Source organism: Cryptomeria japonica, chromosome 10 (assembly GCF_030272615.1).
Source record: "Cryptomeria japonica chromosome 10, Sugi_1.0, whole genome shotgun sequence".
NCBI classification, from domain to species: Eukaryota; Viridiplantae; Streptophyta; class Pinopsida; order Cupressales; family Cupressaceae; genus Cryptomeria; species Cryptomeria japonica.
In genome coordinates, this window is record NC_081414.1 from 625610501 (window position 1) to 625634141 (window position 23641).

Below are 23641 nucleotides of genomic sequence, written 5' to 3' on the forward strand. Positions count from 1 at the left end.
CCTTCTCTAGTAACTCCACATTAGTATCCCAGCTAGTTTTGAATGTGTTGAAAATAGATACAAGTCCACTCAATAAATATGCAAAATACTCTTTCTCATTTACCTCTGCTGGTGTGGGCTTTCCCACCATATCCATGCATCCTTTCTTGTGTACACAGAGTGAATCCAACTTATTTTGTCTCTTTCCTTCTCAAGAACATAATTTTGGTTCTCCAAAATCAAAATTTGACCATCAATTGATGTAGTTAATGAAATCAATCCATCAAACGAGTTAGCTATACTTGCAATTTTCTCATGAATCTCTTTTATCTGTTAATCCATATTAACTGTAAGTATTTATGTGTTACAACATACCCTATATATATTTGTATATTGTTTCAAAGAGTTTTCTATTAGGATCAACTTCTCCTCAATATTTTTCTTCTCAATTTCAATTACCTAATCAAATGCAACTGTCTTAGCCTAAGTAAACCTTTCTAGTGCTTGCAAGTTTGATATTTGTTGTAGGGATTGAAAGTCTTTTGATATATGCTCAATGATTATCTTAAGCTTTCCAGATGGGCTCGCTTCATTTTTTAGTCTCACACTCCAGGACTAGTTTGTGTAAAATAGTGATTTATTGATCTATAATCCCTTTATTTGTGGATCCCTCCTTCATCAGTTTTTGTGCAGCCATCATCATCAATTTAGTGGGACTCATCTAAGTGATGTTTTACTTTTCTACTTGTGAAGTGTCAATTAACAATAATTATGAATCAACAATTGGTTCCCTGCTAGATTCCCCTGCCTTTTCTTTTGAAGATTTATCCTTTATAACCTCCTCACTTACACTGATGGCTTCACCACTTTGTGCATTCTGTGTAACTGTCGGTTCCTCTGTAGGAACAATTGTTAGGTCCCAAAGACAACTAAGAGGGGGGGTGAATCAGTTGTCAAATAAATTCAAACCAAAACTACTTAACAAACCTTAATGCTTAATACCGATAAACAAAACTTTATGCCAGTAGATAGTTTATCAGTTCATTATAGTACCAATAAAGATTAATGCATGAAATAGAAAGATAATAACATCCACAACACATAACACCAATATTGTACGTGGAAACCCTATAAGGGGAAAAACCATGGTGGGAAACCTTACCCACAATCAGATGATACTACTGCAGATAGTATGTGTATACAAATGCGGTCTGCACATGCAGAAAGGCCAAGTGCCTAGAGCTCACTGCTCAAACACAAAAAGGAGTCACACTGACTACAATTGGGTGGTTAAATCCAATAAAAATGTACTGCTCAAAATAGCATCTTTCTATGCTAGATTCAGTACCGGTGTAGTTTTGATTATCTTTACAAATACCTTGCTTCACCTTCAAATGATGTCTGTGTGTATAGCTCTTCTTATTCTCGCATATACCTTCTTACAATTCCTTATCCCAATCGCTTATCAATCTTACAAATAAGATCTTACATATATACCATGACCTAAGACCAATTTTAATAGGTTGGCTCTAAAAGATATTATAATAAAATAATTATAATTAAATCAATAACCGATGCAATATCTGATTCAACATGTCAGCTAAATGCATTTACAATAACACCAAAATCATCTCCAAAACATGTCGTGCTAATCTAGAATAGATAAACCTGTCGGTGCATAACCTGGACCTATTTGCTGGTAACAACAAATATGCAAATACGAATATGCCAATGAACAAATCTTTAAGACAAAGTATCCAAACGATGTCTTCGACATAACCAGGTGTTATCCATGTCATTCCAAATTCTGGTGAACATTATATCCTGCTGGTGTAGTAGATACCGATGACTGTACATAAGTCACTTGCTTGCTGGTGAACATTGCTGATCCTACAAAGTGCCAGAGTTGATAAGTGTTGATAGGTGTTGACATCAATGACAAAACCATACCAAAATACCAACAATAGTAACCTCAACTTGTACATTTGTATCCAGAGGACTATTATCCTAAATATTAGTATATTGTACAATATTAGCTTGTTGACTCTCTTTATTAACCGATATCTCAATATTTGTGTGTACATCTGTATTTACTGGGGCCTCAATTTCCACTATCTTAATATTTTTCAAAATAGAGGGTGAAGTATCCATAATCCCCTTTCCTTTTTCCTTCAATCGGGGTATCTATAGTTTTTGTTTTGGTTTCCGATGAAGTAAAGAATCCTCTGTTTTCTCCAAGAAATTTAACCCATGCTTTTTGAGTCTCCTTTATTATTTCATTTACTCTTCCTAGCATCAAACTAGTTATCCTATATTTTGTACTGAAAAATTTCTCATCTGCTTCCTTAAGTGTCTTTTCCATTTCATCAGAGCAATAGTAGTATAGATAGATAATAGCTCTTGAATTTTAATGTGTTTATCCTCTTGCATAGCTGATAGTCTTCTAGTATCTAACATGTTATACTATTCAGTCGGTATTTGATTTTCTATTTCTATTAAGGCTTTCTTATAAATATCCAAGTGTAATAGGACTCCTTCCTACCTCTCTTTGTTCATCCTCCTCTAAGTGATCATAGTAAAATTGAACATTCTTCAACATGCCATCTTTAGTGATTTCATCTACTAATTTTGCACAAGTTTTAGGTGGAGCGTTACCAAAATCAGTGTCATTCTTCTTCTTCCTTTTTGCAGTACCAGATGTAGCTGAAGGTGTTTCTTTAGGTGCTTTCTTTTGTGTGTTTATTTTGATTGTAACCTTCCTAGCCGGTTGCTTCTTAGCTTCTACCTTTGTTTCCTCTAGTTTCTTCCTAACAACCCTCTTAAATGCCAACATTGTGTCATCCTCAAATTCTAATTCTACAATAACAGGCTCAATATGAACCTTAGGATCCTTCCTCTTTCTACCTTTCTCTAGGACAACATCAATTAATGCTTGAATTTACTTTGAGGCCTTCTCCACAAATTTGCTTGCTTTCATTTCCTACTCTTTTTTCTTCCGGTTGAACTCTGTTTCAACCTCTTGCGTTTTCTGTTGTGCAATACCACAGGGCTTCTTTTCCTCATCTATTGGTGCATCAATCAATATTTTTGGATAAACATCAAGAATCTATGCATCCACATCATAGCCCATTTCTTGAATCCAAATATTTCAAGGCATAACTACTTCCATGAGTGTCTCATCCTTCTTTACCATGAAGCATATGTCAATAGAATATTTTTCTACAATATGCTCAAGTACCCTTACCCTAGACATCATAGATTTTTGGAATGCCTTAAAATACCCCCATACCTTATCATCTCTCTGGCTTCCTAAAGCAACAATTGACTATTTCAATTGTCTTCCTACTGGGATGTCAAATGCCCATTGCCTCTTACCAGAACTGGGTGTGTCATTCAGGAAATATAACATCAGGCAAACTATCAAGTTGTCATACCAGAATGTACCTTTCTTTTCACCCTTAATCTTCCCTATATTTATCAATAGCTCATCAAGCATCCAACCGCATAGATCTAATTTCATATTTTCTCTCATTATTTTCTATGCAACCAAAATGCATGATCTGGAAACAAAATACAGTTGGTTTGATTGAGTTACCTTATACCCAATGATCATGCTACCAAATTTGATGTTTGTGTTGGTGATAGTGCTCACTTTCAGGGATCTTTTGTCAGATGTCGCACCGATGATCTTCCTTAGGAAATCATTTGAAACCTTCTTGTCTGAATGTTGCCCAACCGATGGTAAACTAGTGATTGCTCGGATGGCTTCCTTGGTGATTTTGTAAGGTTTGTTTAACAATATAAATTCCCCATGTACTCTACTTAGAAGGTATCTAATTATCTCATCCTCAAACTCCACAATATCAGTAAACCCTAGGTCTTCAATATGCTTGAATGTCGGTTTGATCTTTCCAAATTCTCCCATTAGCTCACTCATATACATGCCCTTAATTTTTTAAGTTCCCAAGTCCTTGATATGACATTGAATATATGCCCTAATATCCTCTACATAGACAACTCCCTCCAAAACATGAGAAAATGCTCTAACCTAATCTTCCAGGGTAGCCACATGTGGATACTGCTTGAAAATTGGCCTAGGGCGGTCCTTGACCTCTACTATAGTTGGGTTTGCAACAAAAAGAAGAATAGAATATGATCCCACTTCCATGTTTAAAGATAAATACCTTTTGATTTCTCTTGGTGAAAACCCCCAACAAATTCTTCCAAACGTCCGTGAGGTCACGCAAGAAGAAATCTGATTGCTCTGAATTTTCTTTGATTACACTTAGTCGCTCTTAATCGCTCTAAATGAAAAGTGATTAATAATGAAGTGTATTCGACCTTTTATCCTTTGAGAAAAATGCTAATCTTTCATTGACATAAATGACTATCGGTGAAAGATACCAGATCTCATTTAGAACATATCCATTCCAGATAATCATCTCCATCTTCCAGAACCTCTTCCCGAGGCATATGCAACATCTTCATGAATTTTTCCTACCCCTAAGGTATCTGCCTTAGTTACTGGATGAGCTCCTTGCCGATGCAGGAGAAGCCTCTTTTGTCAGATAAGTAACCGGGACATTCCCATCTAATGACTATTCTTCAGTCTTCCTGACCCATCTCTGAGTATGATGTTGCTAGATTTCACTAACCTTCTCTTTTCCTTTCTCATTTGATCCTCCGTTACTAACCGGTGGATTTTTGCTTCTACAAAACTTAGCAATATGTCTAACCTCATTACATGCATAACATGTAACATTGTTCCTTTGAATTGCTTTGCTAAAACCAGTTAAATTGCTTGACCTGCACTGATTAGCCATATGTCCAAATTTTCCACAAGCATAGCATTTAACATTCATTTTGCAATCTTTTGTCTTATGAGCAACCTTATTGCATTTAGAACATTTACTGGTAGTAGAATCAACATTATGTTTTTCTTTATTTCTACATTGCCTAGCCATGTGACCAAATCTATTGCAAACAAAACATCTACAATTGAATTTATAAGAATTAAGTTGCCTTACTGGTGCCTTATGGTTTTGATCATCATTAGCAGTACCAAAACTCTGTGCTTTCTCAGATCCAAGTCCACTGGGATCTCCAATCTGCCTTTATCTCTTCAATACATATTGAAGCTATGCTGAGATGATCTTGAATTTTTCTTTATACTCACTTGCAGTAGTTAAATCTTCTCTAAGTATTCTCATTTGTCTCTCAAGCTCTTGTTCATTACTCGAGGATTGTACCAAATCAGTTCTCAACATGTCATTTTCATGAACCAACCTACCACATTCTTCAAATTTGTTCCTCAGGGATAAAACAAGATTTTCTTCCTTCTTCTTTCCATCCTCAATCTCCTTAGACATCCTCATAGTTATAACTTGCATTTCATTTTTTATAACCATGTTTTCTTGACTCAATTTGTAACATTGTTCCTTAAGTGCATTTTTCTCTTTGTCATCCTAACTTTGCAAAAGTTCCTTCCTCCTAGCTTGAACAAATGATAGCCTCTCTTGTAAGACAAGAATGAATTCCTTAGAAAAATTCAATTCATCATGTAGCTTTAAGTTATTCAACCTTTTAGCATCATAATCTTCAAGTGCCATCTCAGGTTGCTTCTCCAAAGCTATATCCATGGATTTTGATTTTAGGATCTTCCTCAAGTTGTTAAACTTCCTCTGAGGTACAAGGCTCTGATACCAATTATTGGAAACTAATAACACTGAGAGGGGGGGTTGAATCAATGTTATACTAGAATAGTAAATTTTAGCCTTATCAAAACATGCATACACCAACTGGTATACCGGTACATACAGAATTGAAACAAGTAAAGCAAGTAATAAGCCAATCACATAAACAAGAATCATAACACAGAGATTTATACGTGGAAAACCTCAAAGAGGAAAAACCACAGTGGGATTTGTGACCCACAATATCAATCCACTAGCCATATGAAGAGATATTACAAAATATGAGGGGCCTGCACTTGCAGGAAGGCTTATAGCCTAGAGCACACTACTCAATCACAAAAGGAGCCTCATTGACTACATAAAATTCCAAACTACAATCTAGAGAGGTGTGAACTACTAAGATAGCATCTTTCTATGCCAGAATATAAATCTGGTTTAATCTTTGTCTATTCTGGTATGAATCCCTAACCCCTTTACCGAATTAACCCTTACAATAATTTCCTCACATACATAATCTCTTTGACTCATATTACATTCCCATATCCATAATATCCTATCCTATATTTCTTCTATCTCTCTCATGTATATATCAAAATGATCTATCAAACAGACCTATATACCCTATACAACTTTTTGTGCCTTATGTCGACTTACAAAGATATATATAATATCAATTTACATGTCAGCCAAATAACATAAATGCATAAACATTAAAATTAATTATCAATGTCGGATCCAAGATATGTCAGCCTCCAATGCTGATAACCTTTACTAAACCATGTCAGCCTATGATGTTGATGTTTAAGGAAATCTGTTTGTCCTATCGGTGCTGTTATTGGTGAAGTATCGGTGAAGTGCCTACTAGTACACCATAGAACCAAAAAATGAAGCCAGAACACAATACCATGTTGCCTCAATGACAACATAGTAAAACCACCAATAGAGTGTCAATTGCCAACAAAGTGCGCACATGAAACTATGCTCAATCGCACCAAAATGGATCACCATACCACTAACACACTGAAAATAAATCACCAAATCGATCTTATATATATGGTCTTAATAAAAAAACAATCTTCTTCAAGTCGACTTCAAGAAGTGTAACATGTATCTCCAAGTCAACTTCAATCTAGAACAAGGCATAGCACTAGACTGAAAGATTATAATCACATCCTTCCTAAGGGTCTTCCCAATCAACGAGATCACAAAAAAAGTCACCAAAAACACTGTAGTCATCAAAAATCATTTTAGACCAAAACATTATTGAAATACCCTATTATACCGGTTAACTACCTATCAGTTAACTCTAGCTTTCAGATAAGATGAATCACGAGTGTCAGATCGAATTACCAAAAGAGTTACCATCAATGACAACCCTAGACCATAAATAAGGTATCGAAAGTAACTAGATGTGTCAATTACCAACACATGCTGGTGTTTCCTAAGTATGTCCTATTTGTTTTGATGGTCTGCATTGATCGTTGTGTGAGTTGTTGGTGATTTTCTTGAACCGGTCATGTTCATTGTGTTATGCAGTTTTCCTAGTGGTGTAGCATGTTGTGGTTGATCTTGGCATGATTATCGACTGTGACGTGCTTTTGGAAATTTTATTTAGGTCCATGTTATGTCATGTATATCATTATGTTGGTCTGGTGGTCAATCTTTGTATTGTGTGATGTAATTTTGTAATTGTGAGTTGAGGGTTTAGTCAACCTTGTTGTCAAGGTTGATAAATTGTATGCATAGGTGATTTAGTCATGTAATTTTCATATCGAGGTGTCTGCATTATCAAAGAGTGGTGTATGTGTGAATAAGTGATTCATCCTTCGACACTGTGATTGAGCAAATATTGGTGATACAAAGAAGACAATTATGCTTAACTAAAACTATCATCAGGAATTTGCAGATGCTATTATTCTAGTTCATTCCTTCTGGATTGTATTCTGAATCTTATTGTAAGTCAATGAGACTTCCCTAAGGCTTGTAGCCTTTTGGGTTATTATATTTGAGCAGTGAGCTCTAGGTAGTGTGCTTGAATGCTAGTGCATTCCCCATTGTAATATTTTCACATACTACTGTAGAGTATCATCTTATTGTGGGTATGTTCCCATTGTGGTTTCTCCCTTAACCGGGTTGTCCATGTTAAAGTATTGGTGTTGTGTGTTGTTCTATCAATTTTCTTATCTTTTTTGTTGTTGTACTTTATCATATTTTTATTTGTGGTTGAGTTTGTAGATCTAGTAGAAATTGGATTCACCCCCCCCCACCCTTGGTTTTCTCTCATTATTGTTGCCAACACATAGTCCATAGGTTTGGCACAACGTCTTTATCCTCTCATCTTAGAATTAACAAATCCCTCAAGAGAAAAATTGTTTGATAGAATGTGCAACCAAGTTAAAATCCAGAAGAGCTCTCGAATAACCCATAAAGTGTGCAAGCCATTATCCAAAGGACCTCCACACACCTTGCCATAATATATGCCATGAATAGTAATACTGGCCTTGCCCCTCATCAAAAATAGTAATGTGATGGGATACTTCCACATATCCCATGTGATTTATCATATCTAAGAAGAGCACTAACTTCATCCTCCAAGTTGTCTTCACCAAAATAAGATTTTACTTTAATTTTAGTGAAACAATGAGGTTCTAGAACCATTATCGAGCTCTTAAATATTTTTTCGGAACCTAAACAAAAAGCTAATGACATTTCAATTTTTGTTCAGGAAGGTGTTTGTGAGGTTTAGGAGTTAGTTTTGAAATTATATAAAGCTATTTACATTATTTATTGTCACCTTTCAAATGGTTATGAATAATTCATTGGGATTTAATGGTGGGTAGTAGGATATGCTAGAATCAAGAATGTTTAAATTTGAACAGATTTTAAAGATAGGCCAACAAAGTGTATGTTTAATGTCTTGGTATGAAAATATAGCCCACTCTTTTCCTTCACTTGGCAAGCTATAAAGTTTCCTACTAGCTTAACTCAATAGAAAATTAGCCTCAAAAGGGTAGCCTATTTAATCTCTACCCAATCTATATACCCCATAGAAAGATGTATATTCAAGTTGAAACTTGTTGATGAAATATAAGCTAGGACAAATTATCAGAAGAGTAGAAACTAACTCTATATTTTTATCTCCAAGACCACACTGAGGAATGAGGATAGAGCATGTACACAAGGCCCCGTTAGAATACAAAAATAAGAAATATTACGTTTTACCCTCAATATCACGTTATGATGTGAGAGGATACTATAACAAAAATATTCCATGGACATTAAATATAAATATAAAACACACATAACCCATTAAAATATTAATTCTTTAACAAAAAGAAATGTGAAAGAGGTTTCAAAAATTAGCCATGTAGGGTGAATTCACAAAGTTGGTTCCCACTTTTGCCAATGAAGGAATTTGGCGAAAGTGGGAATTTCGGATTTGCCAGTGTTCGAGCGAAATACAAATGTTCGCTGGTAGTCCGAGCGAACCAAACTATTCAGTTGGGTTCGCTCGAACATCGAGTGGGTTCGCTCGAACATCGGGCATGCCAAAATTGAGCTCACTTGTTCGAGCGAATGGGGGTTCGCTCGAACCCATTTTGGTTTGAGCGAACCCAATCCGATCGAACTCGTGTTCGTTCAAACCCCAAAAATTAGAAGTTTCTCCCAAAATATTTCAGAGTTCTCAAGAATTAATGACTTCGGAGCTCTGGTTCAATGCACGAATGAAATAATCTTGATAATCCAAAAATATTAGATGGTAGTACTCGAAGCAAGCTTTCCAACGAATATAATTTTGTTATATTTTGAATTTATTATGTTCTTGATTTTTTAATTTTATTAAAAATTGGTTTTTCACCGAACATGAACTTCTCTGTTCAACACATTGGGAAAAATAAGAAACTAATTCAAAAAAATTCTGAAAAATATCTATGCCCTTGGTATTGATGTCTTCTTTCTAACAAAAAAAAAAAATTTGAATTTCGATTTATATAGACCAAGTTATGTGTTCAAACGCAAACCTATGTTTGAATTATGACTAGTCGGACTTCAAAACTTTATAAAATGAAAAATATTGAACATATCACTATAAAACCAAATGCAAGCCCTGGATATTGGTGTTACAAACCAAAATTCGAAAGAATTGAGTTTTTATCATTTATAGAAAAAAAGTTATGCGTTTCGGGAGGCACATCACTCTTAAAAAATGTAGTTTGTTGTAAAAAACTACTTTTCGAGGGAGATGGAAATTTTTTTTAAAAATCCTTCAAAAAAATTTGAAAAAAATGTATATAGAATCTACAAACAAAATGCTAGAAATCACTAATTTACATCATCTTCAAATTTTTAATAGGTTAAAAGTTATAGTTCTCGGAAGTTGAAGATTATTTTAAAAGTGTACATCTCAGTGTCAAAAGTGGCAAAAAAGTGGGAACCATTATTGTGAGTTCACCTTGTACAAATTAACGTAGAAACACAATTAGTTTATTCATTTTCTAAAAGTTAATTTGGAATTATGTTTTTCTATAGAAATAAGGTTAGTACAATAAGGATAAGATAAATGAAGGTTAACAAAGAATTCACTATACACAAAATTTGAGAAAAATAATATACTGTAAAACATAAATGAAGCACTAAGACATACAACATATCCAAGTTTAATGATTAAATATATAGATTAAAAGTAAAATAAAATAAAAATTGATAGGAACAAAAGTTATTACCAATAAAAATGCATCTTTACAGAATGGATGTGTTGAAACTTGGCATAAAAAATATAAATGTTCAATTGATGAATTGATTTAATTTGAAGAAAACTACAAAAAATAATTAGTAGGAAATGACCTACAAAAGAAGTTGATAGGGTTGTAGAGAATGCACTCCCTTAGTCATCACAAGACAAAGTTGTATAAAATACAATATTTGAATAAATTCAAGAAAAAAAAGGGAACTAAGTTCTATAAAAGATGAAACTATTGTTTGTCTAATGTATATATACTATACAATAAACCTATGACTTTTAATAGAATGGCCATTTTATAGAAATAGGAATTTCAAAGGATGGGTGTGTGCATTCAATTTATTTGATGCACCATGTGATAGGATGGATGCATGCACTTGGTGAATGCATGTGGACATAAATGATAGAAATACCATTTAAAAAAGGGGTTTGAAAGAGAAAAAGCCTTTCAAAATATTCCAATAAACTCATACGCATAAAAAATAGGCTGGCTCACGTGTCTTGTTAAGTGTGTTAAATAAAGGAAAATAAATCCTAGTTCATTACAACAACATAGCATGACTAGTGGCTTCTACAATATGTCATCCAGAATATCAACAATAATCTAAGGTTGTTGTCATCAAGGAAGGACCTAGGATACTTAGGTGTTCAATATTCCAAAGAGGGTTTTGAAGCATCTATGAATGATGAATCAATGACTAAATTTTATAGAATGTAATAGATACATCATAGAAGAATAGAAGGTAAAGATAGATTTGTAATGTAGATACTAAGAAGAACCTAGAAGTGAAATTTGGAACTGATAGTTTAGGATAGAAGCATTGGGTTCTCATGCTTGACGAATGTAGGTACTCAAGAAATGGTGAGAAATGGAGTCAATAGGTTCTACACACTATCTCCTAAAAATTAGGAAAAAACTAGTAAAATGGGTGCATTAGGAACCTATTTCCAAGGATTTTGTTTGTTTGAAGTCAAAAAATTGCAAGTAAATGTCTTCTCTTCACTCTTGTGATCAAATTTGAACTTGCACAAACTAAAAATGGAGAAAAGGTTGTGTTGTATAAGGGCTTGCCTAATCATTTACCTCATGTTAGTGTTTCTACCTATACAACAATAATTGATGAGAGAGATTGTATCCTTGCTAGGACAAAGGCTAAATGAATCATATATGTTCAAAGGAGCTCCATATAAAACATGGTGATGTAATGCTCTTTCATTAATCCTCCTAGTGTTAGTGCACAACATATTTGTAATAAATAAGAAACAAGAACCAATTCTTGAATTTAACATCATTGTAATTGAATTGTAGATTGAAATATGCTTGAGATTTACTATATTGATAGTCTTTAGGTGGATTCTTCCTAAAGATCGTTAGTTTTTATTCCCTTAGTTATGAATGAGAAATGATGTCCTTATATATGAATTCATAGCCTTCAAAAATAATAATTAGACCTAAGGGTAGTAAAAAAGGTTGGATTTTGGGATTACCAAAGCCCAGCAATTGAATTCCCAATTTTTTGAGGGAAAATATTATGATATGGGCATCGGGTATGCTTCAAAAGGCCCAATAACCAAAACTATAATGAATTTTGTTAAATAGATCCATGAGCACACATATTCAGAAAGCAACAAGCATATACATTAAAATGGCTGCTAAATATGACATGAAATTGTTAGGGTCAACAATTTATGAATCTAGAATGTCCTAGAATGCAAACAAGAGAAATCAAGGAAAGAACAAGGAAAAATGATAAGATTGAATCCAACTTCAAATCCTACCACTATCTTCGTAACAATATTAGATAAAATACAAATCATTACAGAAGTAGGGTAGGTGAATGTTAGATGTTGGGTTAGTTTTGGTAGTCCTCATTGCGCCTGGTTAATTCTTGTTCATTATTTTGGTTTAGGATGAGGTTGATTACTAAATGTAGGATGAGAGAAATGGAGGGTTGATATTTTTAGATGTTGGGTTAGTTTTGGTAGTCCTCAATGCACCTGGTTAATTCTTGTTCATTATTTTGGTTTAGGATGAGGTTGATTACTAAATGTAGGATGAGAGAAATGGAGGGTTGATATTTTTTGGAAATTGATGGTCAGAATTGAACAAGAGGCCATCCAAAATCAAATTGTTCTAGGGAGGTAAAATTAAATGGTGGTATTTGAAGTATGAAAAGTTAAGATTAACTTATTTAGATGGATTTCCAAAATTCAAAATTGATTTGAATTTGGAAAGATGGTCGTTGAAGATAAATGATCAAGATTAAAGATTAGTAAATGGTTTAGAATTGATCGTTTGGATTATAAATTGTTGTTTAAAATTCTCTCAAATTAAAAACAAGCTTATTTCTGCTAAGACATATTACGAAATTTATCAGATCTATTTATCACGCCATTGAATAATATTTACTAGACAGTCCTTTTGGAATGCCAACCTCGTGTTATCTCATCAAGATACTATAAATTATTCACGAGGTGCCAAAATCGCGGTCGGTGTGTTTGCCTGGTCCTCTATATTCCGCTTTCAATCTGTGCAGGCATTCAAACAAAAATGGGGCGCCTAAATCACGTTGGGTGTATTTGCCTGGTTCTCTGTATTCTCCTTTCAATCTCCTCAGGCATTGAAACCATTAAAGGTAAAGCAAAAATCCCAGCTTTCTTCACATTCGGCGACTCACTCGTGGATCCTGGCAACAATAACTTTATTAACACCATTGCCAAGGCCAACCATGCTCCATATGGGCAAGATTTCAGAGGTCACGAACAAAATGGTCGCTTTTCTAATGGAAAACTTGCAACAGATTTTATCGGTAAACTTGTTCACCATTACTTATTTCTAGCATTTTTCTAAAAGTATATCTAGATATAAGATTAATTAATAGATTTTGGGGTTGCAGCTTCTAGACTTGGGGTAAAGGAAAACATTCCACCATTTTTGGATCCTAATCTCAACAGCCAGGAGCTTCTCACAGGTGTTAGTTTTGCTTCCGCTGGAACCGGATTTGACAACCTCACTTCCACACGTTTTGTAAGTTAATTTTTGTTCTTTTAATTGACACAGCTTGTAGTAAATATTGACCAGGGTTTACGTTTAACAAGCTGCTCAGAAGTACTACGTAATTGCAGAAAAATCAACAATTGTAGTCACAAAAAACTTTGGGAAACATAAAATTACGAAAGTATGCAAATTACAAGAAATACAATTAATTGCGAAGTCTTTAGTCAATAAATCTGTTTGCAGTCTATTAGTTGTGAACAATTTGAGTGGTCCTATTTCTTAACTTGGTGGTTCTTTATATTTTGTTGGGGCCTATTGAGCTTGTCAGTATTGTGTTTGTGTTATAATCTCTTTCATTTTACCATTGAGGATTGAAGTTTCAAGTATTATAGTCTGTCTTTTACATCTTTCTATCCTGAGCTCTTTTTGATTTAGTTTAATCTCATTTTTTATGATGAGTAATTCCATGTTAATTTAGTGAAATCTTTTTCTTTTATAATGTTGGTTGTATACACTGTTTTACATTTATTAATGTTAAATATACAAAAACTTCTTCAACCTAATTGAAAAAAACAAGATGCCCTCTATGGAATCAAGCTTTACACCTCCTCCTACTTAGGATCAATAGAAAATCTTATCCCTATAAATACTATTCCTCTGCATCTACTTTGATTTAATAGAAGCGACGTTTCTATTATAAAATTTAATTCCTGTAGATTCTTTTCAAATGACCATTTTCGTCCACCCTACTAAAACATCTCACCGATAACTCATCAGCCACCTCAATTTTTCATAAACTAACTGCATTTTAGGAAACTACATTTCTCCTAATTATTTTGAAGTCTTTAGTTTCACATGCTCTACCCATTACAGTGCCTTCAAATTTCATAGTAAAATTTAGAGAGATTATATGCCCTTCTTGCAGAATGTGATATCAATGAGGAGACAAGTTGAACTATTCAAGACATATAAGGCGCGCCTGCAAAATTTGGTGGGAATGGAAAATTCATCAAACATAATCAGAGAAGCCATATTTTATCTAGTCGCTGGGACCAACGATTTTTTACTGAATTATCTCTATCTTCCTATAAGGAGATCTCAATTTAGCGTCCAACAGTACCAAGAATTTATTCTTGAGATCTGCGTCGATTTCATTGAGGTAAAATCAATTTCATTTTTAGTGACCAAACTTTCCCATAACACAATTTTAAAAACCTCTAATTTCTGAAGCTCTAAAGTTTTTTAAACAGGAGATATACAAGCTTGGGGTACGCAAACTGGGCGTGGCAGGGCACCCTCCACTGGGATGCATACCGATAGAGAAAACATTACAGGGAGAATCAATGCTGAATGGATGTATTCAGGCAATCAACTATATTTCATCTTCTTACAACCAAAAGCTCAAGGAAGCCCTCCAAGGATTGAAAGCTCGTCTTCCAGGCATTAGACTGGAGTACGTAGACATCTATGACAATATGTTAGACATGATAAAACATCCTTTGTTATACGGTAAGATTTGCGCAAGCAAAACATATTCTTTTTTTGCTTTCTAAGCAATTGAAGTCATATAATTGTAAGTATAATTATGGGCTGTGTGATGCAGGATTTGAGATATCAAATAGGGGTTGCTGTGGAACAGGATTACTCGAGGTTGGGCCACGTTGTGATAATAGAACTCCGATTACTTGTTCCAATACATCAAAAAGTGTTTTCTGGGATTCTGCTCATCCTACACAGGCTACATATCAGATAATTGCTGACAAGCTCCTGCTCCAAAATATTCCAAAGCTGCTCTAAGAAATAACCAAAATGTTTATTTTCGAAGTGCGATAAATTAATGTGCAATAGTATAGAAAATTGCTGCCATGTAAAAGCGGTGAGTTATTGAAGAATTTATGTAAAGGTGGCAATAACGTTGCCCCGTTTGAATACGCATTTTTAAGTATCTATCTGGGTTTCGATGGTTTTAACCAGCTCCAACATGTGGGTTCTTAAATTAGAGTTCTACTTTTTCAGTTTCATGAGTTAGTATTTATCTTAACGTTGGAAACTGTAATAGTTTAATTGTTGTTGCTTTTGTGTAAGTAAAGAATGTGGCGGATTGTGAATGAATTCGGATACTTACAATCAAATTTAGATTCTTTTCTTAATTTTTATGTGAGTAGTTTAAAATAGAATATTTTTGATAGGGGTGAAATTGATTGGAGTAGAACCATGCTTGTAGGATGATAGATATATATGAATACAATAATACATAATAGAAAAGTGTCCAGATTTATCTTGAAAAGCGGAAGTTGGTTTTTTAGTCTAGGAAATGATCTAGAGAAGAATCTAGAGAGGATTTTCTCTTCACGAATTCAAAGAAAGAACGCAACTAAAAACTTCTCCTTCAAAGCTCTTTTTCAGATAAGACTGAAATCATATATGATAAAGTAATCATAACAAATGAAAGTGGAATAATGTTTGAACCATACGAACAAGTTCAAGATCAAGTGAAGATAGATGGCCTAAGATTGGAAAAGCTTGATTAAATTATAAAATGTCTTTTTTCAATTTCTATGGTACTAAATTTTTTGAAGGCAAACCATGTCAATGTTCTCAAGGCAATTGTAAATTTGTATGAAAAGACATGGAAATTAAAGATATGGAAGAAGAAAAATATTTTTTTCTAAGAAGCATATGAAAAAAAGAACTAACATTCTTTTCAAAAGAAGAATTTCATATTTCAAACACATCCAATTACAAATTGATACAGATTGCATTTCCACCACCAAAAGAAAAATCGAAGCTATATTCTTTCCTAGAATTTGACTATTTTGTGCTTCAGCAACACAAATTGGCTAATGAAAATTGCCTTCTTGTGGCCCTATCAAACTGTTTTTTAAAGAAAACTCTACACTTTAATATATGGGATTGTACTATTTTACATTGATCTTACAAGTTTAACATTTCTTTCCTTGTCCTTAATAGATTTGACATGCATATTCGATATCTCAAAGCAGGATACATGAATAGTTGAAATTCTCTTGACACGTTGCCTCAAGAACCCATTAAGCAATTGAGCTCCAAAACATTCACCACAGTCTTTTAATGCCTCAATTTGGCATCTTTCACAGTCCACACACTATCCACTTTTGCAACTGATTTGATTTTCTCTATATATCCTCCAAGCAAGAAAGAAAAACATGAAATTAGGTTAGTATCACAGACATATTGTGGAGAAAGCGATCCAAACCAAGAGATAGAGTGGACTTAAAATTGTTAGCATTATGTTATATGTTGGCATTGATGTCAGATCTTGTGGTCCGGATTAGGTCTGGATGTGGTATGTTGAGAAACAACGTATGTATGAAATGGTGTTGTGCATTTGGAGGTTTCTAAAATTCCCTGATGACTTGGATTTTTAGAAGATGTGTTGCTAATATTATTTAGTGCTATTCTTGGGTTTGGTTTAACCCGAAAGTCAAGATCTTGGTCCGAAAGTCGAGATTGTGCTATGACAATTGTGTAGCATATGGATGATATTTTGGGTTTGTCTTTGGCAAAGTGTGTAGCATGTTGATATGTTGAATGAGGAATGTTGTGAAGAGGTCTACTTCTCATTCATTTCCACCACTAGAATATTTAGTGGAGACCTTATTTGGATCCCTGTCTTGGGCAACATTGAGGATCATGTTTTTCTAGAGACGGTATATATAGAGGTTTATTTGGATGAGTGGAAGTATGGATTTTTGTGTTGAAGACATGCAAGATTGAAAGAATTTGGTTGATGGGTCAAAGTTGTGTTGCGGATTGTTATCAGAAGCAGTTCGAAATGTGTAGATTGTGTTTCAATGGTGGATTTTCTCTTTCTTTCTTCTTCAGAAGTGAGTCTTTTTTTGGGTAGTGAGCTTTTCTAGGGAGTGAGCTACCCTTTTGTAAAAATCACCTTAACTGGTGTTTATATATTGAGAATTAGCATTCTCTGTGGTTTTTCCCTTCTTGGGATTTCCATGTAAATTTTGGTGTCTCTTGTGTCTGATTTGTTATGTTCTTGTGCTTTGGTATTTATCTATTTTATTAATTCTTCTAATCATTCTGGATCTGAGAATTAATATTAAAAGTAATCTTTATTGTCAACTGATTCACCTCCCCCTCTTAGTTGCCTAGATATTCAACAATCGGTATTAGAGCTTTGGTTCCTTGATACAGAGATTAACTGCTTGAGGTAGATCCTGATCTGATGGCACACAAATTATCCATTCCTATCTTTGAAGGATTTGATTACAGTTTGTAGAATGTGAAGATGAGAGGTTAACTGGTTTCTCTAGGTTGCAACACTTGGAAGGCTATGGAGACTAAGTATGTTCTACCAGCAAATGGTCTTACTACTTCGGATGAAGTTAAATCCTATGAAGAAAATGAAAAGGCAAGGTATGCTATCTTTAGTGCATTATTAAAAAGCCAAATTGACAAAAGTTATCTCCTTCAATACTGCTTATGAGGTTTGGTAGAAGCTGAAAGATATCTATGAAGGAAATGAGAGAGTTAAGTTGACAAAGAGGCTAACATCTAAGTGAAGGTATGAAAATCTAAAGATGGAAGAAGGAGAAGAGTTTGTAAGCTATTTTGAGAAGGTTGACAGCGTTGTCAATGAAATCAAAGAATTTAGAGGCATTTTCTGTGACGCGGACAGTGTTGACAAAATCTTGATGACTTTACTAGTGGGTTACAATGATAAAATCTTAGCTATTGAAGAAACCTATTATCCAAAGACTTTCACTAGAGAATAGCTATTTGTTGGCATTGTGTTGTCATTGATGTCAACCAGTAATGGTGTCATTGATGTCAACCAGTAATGGTGTCATTGATGTCAACTAGTATAGCATGCCAACAGTATAGCCTGTCATCAATAACAAGAGGATGTCAACCGACATTATGGTCATTGGTGTCATCGGTATATAAGTTAGTGTTAACCGGTGAGTAGGCATTGGAGATAGTTGGCACTATGGCAATGCTAACCGGTGAGTGATGTATTGGTTGTGTGTGGTTGCCAACTGGCAAGCATGTGACCGGTAAGAAAGCAAGGGTGAGCAAATGGAGAAAGTAGAGGAAATCGGTGTGCAATTAGATGTCATACAGCAGGACTCCCACTGGATGAAGATGTTGTCACGGGATGAAGAGAAGGATTGACAAAGAGTGTGCCCAACCAGATCATATGTGTCTAATTGAAGATGTATTTGCTCAATATCAACTAAGACATATCTATGCGATTCTAGAAGCAAAATGAATGATAAGGATCTATTTCCACCAGTAAGTGGTAATATTTAGTTTATCCCACTATATGCAGGGATTGCATCATGAGTCTCCTATTTGTGAAACATGAGTTGTACACTGGTTCAGCAAGTGTAAGCATGATGAGCTACTAGGATAGAAGAAGAAGAGTGAGAAATGATGAGTTTGTCACTTTGACAAACCAGTTGAGAGGAACTAGTCAAATGAAGATGAAGGTTAGGTTCAAAAGCTACAAACATGGAGTTATTGGATTGCTGACATCAACAAAGATGCCTGTTGATGGCTGATGTCTGACTTTGTCATATCACCGGTGTGCTAGAGTATGACTCTTGAAGACTGTTCACATGTCAATGTCAACTGGTAAGAGAGCAAAGACTGTAGATTAGAAAGGTTCCCATCAGATGGAGATGAGAATGCGATGGATTGGTATGTTTGGTGACTGCGCAAATGTGTTCCAGTGGCAGGACATTAAAGTGCAAACATGAAGGTTAATCAACAGGGTTACAGAACTAGTAGGAAAGCACTGGTAGTGTATGATGTGGTCGGTGATAGAGTCTAAACCAACACGGGTGACTGAGTTGAGATGGATACCGATTGAGTTGCCATATGGTCTCCAAGTGGCAAATGAACAATACATCATCGAAGTTCTTGGTGAGGTAGTTGGTGATTGGTTGACATTAATGTCGATTGCGTAAATAATGGGTCGAGTGCAGGAATTTGCGGCTCCAAGAAGACTAAACACTGGAGGTCTATGCTGTGATGATCGATGTAGGTTGTGCAGTTACAAATCTATTTTGGTGAAGACAACCGCAATGTTATTTATGATGATTGACCAAAAAGAATGGCCGACAAACTGGTTGCAGGTTGCCATGTTTGGTAAACATGTATTAGAAGGAAAGATGGCGTGTTAGCTGATTTGTTGTAGGTTGTCAATCCCAAGACAAAATTAGATATGATTTGATACGAATGGTATCGGTAGAAGAAACCCTAAGTACGCCAAGGTTTGATTTTCAGTTTTGGTGGGAAGACTGATGAATATATATGCAGGTGGAAGATTGAAGATGGATGATGCTTCCTATGATGTTGCAAGCCATATAGAGGAGAAGTAGAGCGTATTAGTGGTTAATTCTAAGTGCAATCTATTAAGATCATAAATGACTGAGAGTGTGTGGAGGTGCAATCGACAAGAGGATTTAGTAGAGGTTTAACCGGTAAGGTCAGAGTTCCCGGTAAGTTGCAAAGTGTGTTGCAGTCAAGTGAACCGGTGATGCTAGAACCTACACAAAGGTAGTAGAGGGTGTTGCAGTGTTGTGGGAGTGTAACTGAGGATCCAGCAAGGCAATATCAGAAGAGGGCTTGAATGGTAAGCTAAGAGCTGGTAGAGATCAAAGTGAACAAAACTGAAAGAGTGAAGGGTACTAGTCATGTCAAGAAGCAGTAGGTTAGAGTGATCACATAAATGATAGAGAATAGAAGCAACAAGATTGAGAAGAGCTGAACCGGTAAGGTTGCAGTAGAGAGGAAATAAGAGTAGAGAACCGGTTAAGCAGATAAAAGAGAAAAGCTGAACCAAAAGAGAGATTGAAGAGATTACATAACTCATTTGTAACCAGGATATTACTATTGTATTGCTTACAGTCATTGTAATCACTAAGCCTGAGCTCGGTGCAGGGGTTGGTGCTCCTTGGGTTGGTGCCCTAAATCACGGGTTGGTGCTCCTTGGGTTGGTGCCCTAAATCAGGGGTTGGTACACCTTGGGTTGGTGCCCTAAACTTTGTATTCAATGTTTATTGTGAGGTTAGATTGGAGAAGTAGTCTCCAACAACTTTTCTCACTGAGGTTTTTCCAACATTAGGTTTTCCTTGTACATCCGGTGTTATGTGATGTATTCTTGTGTGTGCTTGCATCTTGTTCTCTTCTCCTTATCTCATCGGTATGTCCTCTTCACCTTTGATATGTTAAATGGTGTTCACAATTAGGTTTAAAAGGGTTAAGATTGGAAACCACTGATTCACCCCCCTCTCAGTGGAATCTTGTGTTCTATAATTGGTATCAGAGCTCAGGTTCCTAGTTAGATAAGCTTTCTCTAGCTTGTGTTGATTCTAGTGTCTCAACACAATGGTTAGATTTGAGTCAATTCCTACGCCTATGTTTCATAGTTCAAACTTTTTTATATGGAGTTGTAGAATGGAAGTCTTCTTGTCCTCATAAGTATGTGATGTATGGATGTCGATTATTAATGGTCTCTCTACACCGGTCAGTCCTCCCACCGGTCCTGAAGCTGAAAGAAGATCTATGTACAATGTTGAAGCCATGAAACCCATACTCAATGGGATTTCTGATGATGTTTCTTCACAGGTGGACATATGCAAATCAGTAAAAAGCCTATGGGACAGATTGAAGAAACTATATGAAAATGGACCTATCATTGCTAAACCTGTTTGTGAAAGCATGAAGAGAAATGGAACACATCTGTATGCAAATGAAGATAGATCAATTAGCAACAACAACAATGATGAAGAAGAAACCCATGTCTTCATGCCTCATGAGACACAAAGTGAGATGCACACATCTAAAAGTGATCATGTCGATCAATCCTACCGGCCAGATGTGTTTGGCAGTGATGGTGAAGATGAAGAAGATGATGAAGCTCAAGTTGATCTTGAAAAAGAGTTGGTAAGTGCCCTCGATGAGCTGAAAAATGTTAGAAATGAATTTAAAAATTATAAAATTTCATCTCATGAAGAATGCAGCCAATTGAGAATGTGTCTTGAAGAGTCAGATAAGAATATATGCATATTGACAACTCAACTAGAAGAAGCCAAAGGAATGACTGATGAATTGAAATCAGTCTTTGATGCTAAGGAGAGAACATGTGAGGAGCTAGAGCTAGAAGTGGAAACAAAAGGTAAAGTGTCAAAATCTAAAGGAGGAAATAACAAAGTTGTCAGTGGAGTTGGAAAAATGCCAAGATGAGCTCAAGGTGAGGATCAGGTTTGATGGCAGCAGTGATGCCTTGGATAAAATGTTGAACAAGAAAAAGCACTCCAAGGATACCAGAGGATTAGGATTTGGAGTCAGTGAATGCTCCAGAAGAAAATTTCTCACCAACAAAGAGATTCAATTTATCTCCACAAATAGAAACAAAAAAGGACAAACCTTCGCTATCAGAAATGCTCCAAGAAGGAAGATAGGCTTGACTACAACCAGTGAAGAGATGAGAATGAAGACCGGTGTTGCAAGAAGGAATAATGTTGATCCTAAAGGGAAAGGAAAGATGATGGAAGATGGCTTCATCAGAAACAAGGACATGAGAAGACAACCTAGAGGACCTTCTGTCAGTGGAAGACAAAAAGATGTTGTTCCCAAGAACAATCCCTGGAGAAGTAGAAATGAAGAAACCAAGCCGATAAGATCACCTCAAGCTTGGCAAAATAAATTTGTAAGTTGTATACCCTCCTTATCCGTTTATATTTTTCATACAAGGATTATGGTCATAGGACAGATGAATGTAAAATGAGGTCTAGTTATAGACAAAATGTTTTTCCTAGGAACAGTAATTCTATTTTTGAAAAATGTAATAGTTTTGGCCATACAAGAGATGAATGTAGAAAGAAGAACATGCAGTCATATAGCAACCAATATAACAGTCATGCTCAATATGGAAATTCTTATAGAGCATATGAAAATGAAAGAGCTACATGGAGTAAAAGGAGAATTGTCCCTGGAAGATCAATAATTCCACCAGTTTTGGTAGCTGGCTACAATGGCATGATTAGAAGAAGAGGGGTAAACCAGTTTGATAGAAGATCCTAAAGACAGTTGCTTGGCTTGAACATAGTCTACTTCTACAACAATTTTGTTGGACCAAGGATCAATCAGCAGAATGAAGTCAAAACTGCTCCCAAGACTACAAATCAGAAAAGGGAGATCAAGAAGGTATGGAGGAAGAAGCAAGAGAGTAGAACCATGGACCAACACTATGCATTCAATGCACATGTGATATCTCCTAAGGATTAAAGGAGATGCAGGACTCAGGGGAGTAACATATTGATCATATTATTCACCCCCTTAGTGGAAATGGACGGATGAAAGGACTATATGCTACCAGTATAAAGAAGAAGATGAAATGATAGTGTCTGTAGTTAGTACCTTGGCTACACATCTATATATGTGAAATGGTTTTCTATTGCAAGTGTCATAAATGGTTAATCTACAAAATTGGTAGTAGAGCTGTTTGATTCAGAAAGATGTATTTGAGTGGATAAGATGTCCCAGTGGATATGTTGGTGCGATAGAGTAAACCAGTGAGTATATTATGTTACCGGTATGGAGATTAACCAGTATTGTAGATTATGTGAGTCAATGTGTTCCGAGGTCATTGTTGTGACTCTGATGGCTTGGTTTGAAAAAATTATGTCTCAGACGATATTGGAGATGTCATGAATACCATTGTGTTGGTCCTGTAGTTGATCTCATGTGCTTGCTTCATTATGGGCCAACTGGTTTGATAGTTGACATGATTATTATATGGCTTGGCATTATGGTCAAGTAAGATCATGTTATAAGCTGTAATAGATTTCATGGAGCTGGAAGATCATTAGTAGATCACTTATACACTCATCTCAACTAATATAAGGTGTAGATTGGAGCTCTGATTTAGAACCTGTCAGGCAAAGAAATCTGAAATCTATGGTTCAGGGGGAGTTCACTACCATATCTTCTGATTGGTATCAAACATGTTGGAGAAAAGGGGACATTAAGTGTGTATGTTGTAGTATAGGCCATCGATTTAAAGGAATAGTTGTGTTTCCCACTAGGAGATAGATCTACAAAGGAAGAGATGAGTCCTCGATCAACCGGTTGTGAAGAAAGAGGGAGTGTTACCTGCAAATGGGGAGAACATACTGTAGGATTTGAGAAATACAAATCCACAGAACCCAAAGGAACCTGCAT

The 23641-nt window shown here is 35.4% G+C and overlaps 1 protein-coding gene across 1 annotated transcript; it reads left to right on the forward strand.

Annotated features, from left to right (window-relative positions):
• Nucleotides 1-12964: 12964 nt before the first annotated feature.
• Nucleotides 12965-15339, forward strand: LOC131036138 (GDSL esterase/lipase At2g30310-like). Its single transcript, XM_059212638.1, has 4 exons — nt 12965-13223; nt 13311-13441; nt 14662-14920; nt 15015-15339. The coding sequence occupies exons 1-4, from the start codon at nt 12965-12967 to the stop codon at nt 15206-15208; spliced, it is 843 nt and encodes a 280-aa protein (XP_059068621.1). The 3' UTR covers nt 15209-15339.
• The last annotated feature ends 8302 nt before the right edge of the window (nt 15340-23641 follow it).

What these genes read in the sequence shown, in the direction of transcription:
- LOC131036138 (XM_059212638.1), top strand. Translation starts at nt 12,965, where the DNA reads ATGGGGCGCCTAAATCACGTTGGGTGTATTTGCCTGGTTCTCTGTATT. An exon ending in ACTTGCAACAGATTTTATCG is followed by an intron (nt 13,224 to 13,310) that starts GTAAACTTGTTC and finishes TTGGGGTTGCAG; the next exon opens with CTTCTAGACTTGGGGTAAAG. An exon ending in ACCTCACTTCCACACGTTTT is followed by an intron (nt 13,442 to 14,661) that starts GTAAGTTAATTT and finishes TTTTTTAAACAG; the next exon opens with GAGATATACAAGCTTGGGGT.